Genomic DNA, 5,113 nt, shown 5'->3' on the forward strand with positions numbered 1-5,113 from the left:
CAAGTTCTAGTAGAATAAGGTTTGAATGTGCTATTCAAACTTTATTGAGATTGTTGAATCCTGGAGGCATATGTCCACTAGGGCTATAACATCATCTTTTTCGGAGTGTATCCGGGCATTCTTGTCTTAAGGACAGCATGTTGAACATGTGCCTCAATCTATCATTACCAGTTTCTTCTTTCTATATGTTTATTAGGGATGTTCAAGACATCAACAACAGAATCGGAGAAGACACAAAAAATGAGATAAGTGCCTCTTATATTAATTAGTTATTTGATTTATTATCAATTTTAATTGTTATCCCCAACAGTTCATTCCACACTGAAGTTTTCAAGCACCTAAAGGTTCACTCTAGGTTTACTGCCATGTGTTTTGTTCCTTGTCAATTTATTGAAGCTACAAAAGTGACGGGACAACTACATTTTCCCCTGGTATACAAAGTCGAGACTAATGCAAGTGGTGCTTCTATTGGTGCCTCCTCAACAAAGAGTTATGAAGACAAATGGCTAGTTTACCTTGGGGGAAGAAATACTCAGGAGTTAACTCTACAGCTTCATTTGAGCGTGTAATTACAACTTTGGGAATCACGTGTGGCCTACAAAGAAGGTAGTCGAACGCTGGGCTTGCTATGAAGGTGTTTAGGGACCTCACATTGGATTTCAGTAGCATTATGAGTTCTGGTCTTCTGATGTGTGCCTTTCCAACTGTCGAGCTGATTCTTTTCAGTTCCATCCTTGAAGACAAGGATGTTTTCAAGGGGAGTGGAATGTCATGTACCTGTTAATGAATGGAAGTGCCCATATCTTGTTATAGTATGTAGTTAGTTTAATTTTAACGGGTGGTTGAGATGTGACCACGTGACAAGTTAGTAGTCGTTAGATATTTGAGAGAGAAACCTAGATATATAAGCTAGGGATGTTATAATGAAACGTTTAAGCAAATTATTAATCAAATTAGAACATTTGTTCTTCTCAGGCTGATTCCTTGTGAACCAGAAAGCTTGATTCTCACGAATCAAGAGAGGTTTATCCACAATATATGCACCCAACCTTGCATCATTGTACTCAGGTACATGACAATTTGATTTGAAGTTTGAAAAACTATGCTTATATATACATGCGATTTGGTTTCTCTTTTTATAAAATTGTTACACAAACTCAAGAGCTCAACACCTGATCTTAAATGTTTACAATTACTTCCGAGAAAATTCCTAGAATTTGATTGGCCTGTCTTTCTATAAAATTGTTACACTAACTCAATACTTAGCTAAAAAAATAAATAAAATTATGGGGATTTGAACCCAAGCCTTTCACTATTGAGTGATAGACCGACAAGATTATAACAACAGATGTTGAATTAGTCTCCCAACTTATAACTTAATATTGGATTTGCCTTACCATCAGCTGTTGATGATTGTATTTGCTGTGTAAAGCACTTCAATTCACTTGTATTCGGTTATCTCCACCATCTCATAATTTCTTGCTTTCAAATATAAAGATCCCCTGCTACATGGTATGATGTTAAGAACACACTAAATTAGTCGGTAAAGATATTTGTAGTCTTCGATTTTGTAGAGGTTCTTTTTAATGCTCCAAATTTTATGGATTTCACTGTCTCTTAAGATCTTGGGTTTGTTTTCACTCTTTTTATATCACCAGAAGTTCATCGAAGAAACGCCTCTCATGGGAAAATAAATTTTCACAAGATATGAAAACTTCTTTCAACTACCCAAAAGTTTTTCATTTACGGTTTGATTTACCATAGTCCACAAATAGAAACCATATCAGAACCGAACAATCGAGGCTCATAAGTAGTACCTGTGAGACGAAGTTTGAGCTTGCTATTTGGCGGTGTGCATCACACAGATACCAAAAATGATGCAAGTACTTGGAGACAATGCCATATTTTGCATTACAAGAAGCAAGAAGGCCCTGGAGGGGACATCTACATAACTCTGAGATATACAAATAATCTCGATATTTCTTTCACTGCATGAAGTAAATGCAGTGACAGAAGTGCGCTCAGGCTTGGGTAGGGCCACTCCAAAAAATAAGGAATTTGGGTACTTAGCTCAACTATTACTTGATATCAATTGTTGATCTTCATTACCCCCATACTAATTTGAATATCTTGTCGGCTGCTAATTATGATGTATGATGGCCCCTGATTTTATTTTGATTCAATGGACAAATTTGATTCCGACTCAAATGACAAAAATTGACGTAATGTATCTTGACGCAATTCTTGATTTACCTGACCACTTGTAATTAAGAATAAAAAAAAACCTATAAAAACCCATTCCTAATTTACATTACCAATTGTGGTAATGAATATACCAACGCACTGTCTAGTTTGTTTGAGTTTACTTGCATTCAGCTATCTCCACCATCTCATTGGGATATTATGTAAATAAAGTTTCTAGACATCATACCATACTGTCGAAGAATTATTCTAGTCTTATTATCATAGATTGGTTTGAAGTTCCACAAATTGTAATTTTAGGCTTTAACCGTAGGATTATATTTCTTGCTATCTTATATCATGAAACAAATGAAAAGGAAAAGGCTGCTCATTTGAACTTAATATTCACATATAAGACATGAAATTTCACAGTTAGCCACGCGCATGATTGCAACATGTTCATGCTAAATGAAAGGTAGTGATCATTAGTATGAACCCAGTTATTAGAGGTCCAAGGCTCACGAATCATCATTACATACTAACGGTCATCTTAATAACATCTTGAGAAACTTGCTAGCATTTTGCTTATCCTGTAATGACTGATCACATTTGCAGGGCCTTCGAGATGAAGACTAAGCAAGGGAGTGGTGCGGTGCATTACAGGATAAGTAAGATTTTGGTGAGGTGCTTCGGTATAGAATATGATTCTATCTATCCACGTAAGATTGATTTAGACTCGTCACTTTAAATGAATAGATAGTAAGTTGAAACCAGTCGGAAAGGATACTTGAAATCTTTAATTTTGATAGAGACGAGGTTTTTAATTGTATTCTAGAGTCTCGCATTTGTTTTCTCTTTTTATATCACCAGCTGCTCATCAACGAAACCATATTCATACTAATAATTAAACCCATTCGCACATAATACATGAAAACTTCTGAAGACTTCAGCTAGTTTTTCATTTCTGTTAGTGGGTACACATAAGCACAATCCTTTAAAATGCGAGAATGGAAAGTTAAAAGACGATAACAAAAGTAGTGACTAGAACTAAACGAACGAACAACGAGCAGCTTCAAAGTTTCATCCTAGATAAGTTTTTGAAGCATTGCTGCAGAAAAGTACATGAGACAGTCATGCTATACATTTTAAACTACTTGTTATTCACAAAATGAAATATTGTTTTAAAATATGATCGTACCTAAGTCAGGAAACCTGGTTTACTCATGATTCAAGGACAGATTTTAGTATTCGTTTAAAACACTGCAGACTATTTTAAATTATAACAACAAAATTGCATAAAAAGACCTGGAACCACAAATCTTCAAATCGTGAGAGATAGGAATAACAACGAATGTGGTTAAATTTGTCAGACACATGTTTGGTTACTAATGGTCTTGTGCACAACAATACTGAGTTCAAATCAAAACTAATTACATGTATATAACTATATGTTGTGTAGGATCGAGCAAGAGAGAGGAGAGCGCACGCGGAAGCAATAAAACGATTACATTGATAATCAGTTTTGTGTACATTGTCTCATGGATTACTAGCCTACTTATAGCCTCACAAACTTGAAAATTACTCAAAATAGTTTCCTAATAAAAACAAACTCTAAATAAATCACAATTCTATAAACACAAAGAAACTCTAAATATAGTAAAGCTCTAAAACAAGGAACCGACACAACTTGCTCTTCTAGTTAACTCGAACTTCCAAATATCGCATAGTGTGTCAACTGTTCCTGCTGATCCAACTTGACTGCGTCAACTGCAGCAGTTGATCCATTCGGATTGGATCATATGTTGATCCACGAACCAAAAACACCATATCTTGATTTAACTTCCAACATGTTGTGGGTCTTATAGATATATATATAGAGAGATATAATCAAAAGACCTTCTACTGAATGCCGAGAAAAGGTGTTGTTACTTGAATTGCCTCCGACTTTACGTATCTTCAGGGTTGTGCCATTTGAGCTGGGACTTGAGGTTGGGCCATCGCGATATTCCCATGATTATCAGCATTGACAGGGGTCACCATTTGGTTCATGTGTTTGATTGATGATATGGTGAGGTAATATACAACCCCAGCGATAACACTTACAAGACCAACTATTGCACCTTTTGCAAATAGCAAAGGCTCAACAACTTCGTAATAAAGGACATCCATAGTATGTCGGTCATTCGCAACCGATCCTCCAATTAAATAAACAGATGCACAAGCAGACATCAACCTGCAATAATTTCCACAAGTCCACCATTATAAATTGATACCAACTTATATGATAGTCGTTCCCGTGAATCTATAACAATTTAGAGGATGAAGAATACATGACTTGGTATCACTGACAACTGTAAAACGAATAAGTATCAATTACCAGGAAAAGATAGCGCAAACTGCAATCGGAAGACTACAAAGTTTGTCACGACAATTACAGCCAGCTGCAGCATTAATAATCACATGAGCAATCATAAGAACCAAAAATGCAGTCAGTCCGAGAGCAAAAGCTGGGGTCCTTGGGTATGTACATTTTCCAGAAGCGAAACAATCAATCTCAGATAACTGCAAAGGTTATTCAATCACTTAAATCAAATCCCAAACACAAATTATACAATGGTAAAAATACTCTACTATCAATCGATGTAATTAACTGCGATTATAATAGATTAATGCATCCTATAGGGAAAGAGCAATACCTTGATCCTCTTAAACTCTGCACCAAAAGCTAGTGCAGCAGATAGAAGCCCAAGAAACATTACTACCATACAAATCAATAGCCTCCTCTCCATATCTTCTACAAGTTCCCGATAAGCGTGCATACGACAGAGAGTTAAGGACAAGAAAGCGCTCGTTTAAGTTTTAATGGTGACATCTTACATGTTCAAAGAGGTACTCAAAGCATATGAATGCGTCATGAAGTTGAATACCATGT

General features: G+C 35.9%; 1 protein-coding gene across 1 annotated transcript; it reads right to left on the reverse strand.

The window, feature by feature from the left end:
• Positions 1–4,137: 4,137 nt before the first annotated feature.
• On the reverse strand, positions 4,138–4,653 carry LOC113272935. Its single transcript, XM_026522718.1, has 2 exons — positions 4,559–4,653; positions 4,138–4,414 (listed from the first exon to the last, which is right to left on the reverse strand). The coding sequence occupies exons 1-2, from the start codon at positions 4,651–4,653 to the stop codon at positions 4,138–4,140; spliced, it is 372 nt and encodes a 123-aa protein (XP_026378503.1).
• Positions 4,654–5,113: the final 460 nt, after the last annotated feature.

The sequence above is a fragment of the Papaver somniferum genome, chromosome 4, assembly GCF_003573695.1.
Source record: "Papaver somniferum cultivar HN1 chromosome 4, ASM357369v1, whole genome shotgun sequence".
Lineage (NCBI taxonomy): Eukaryota > Viridiplantae > Streptophyta > Magnoliopsida > Ranunculales > Papaveraceae > Papaver > Papaver somniferum.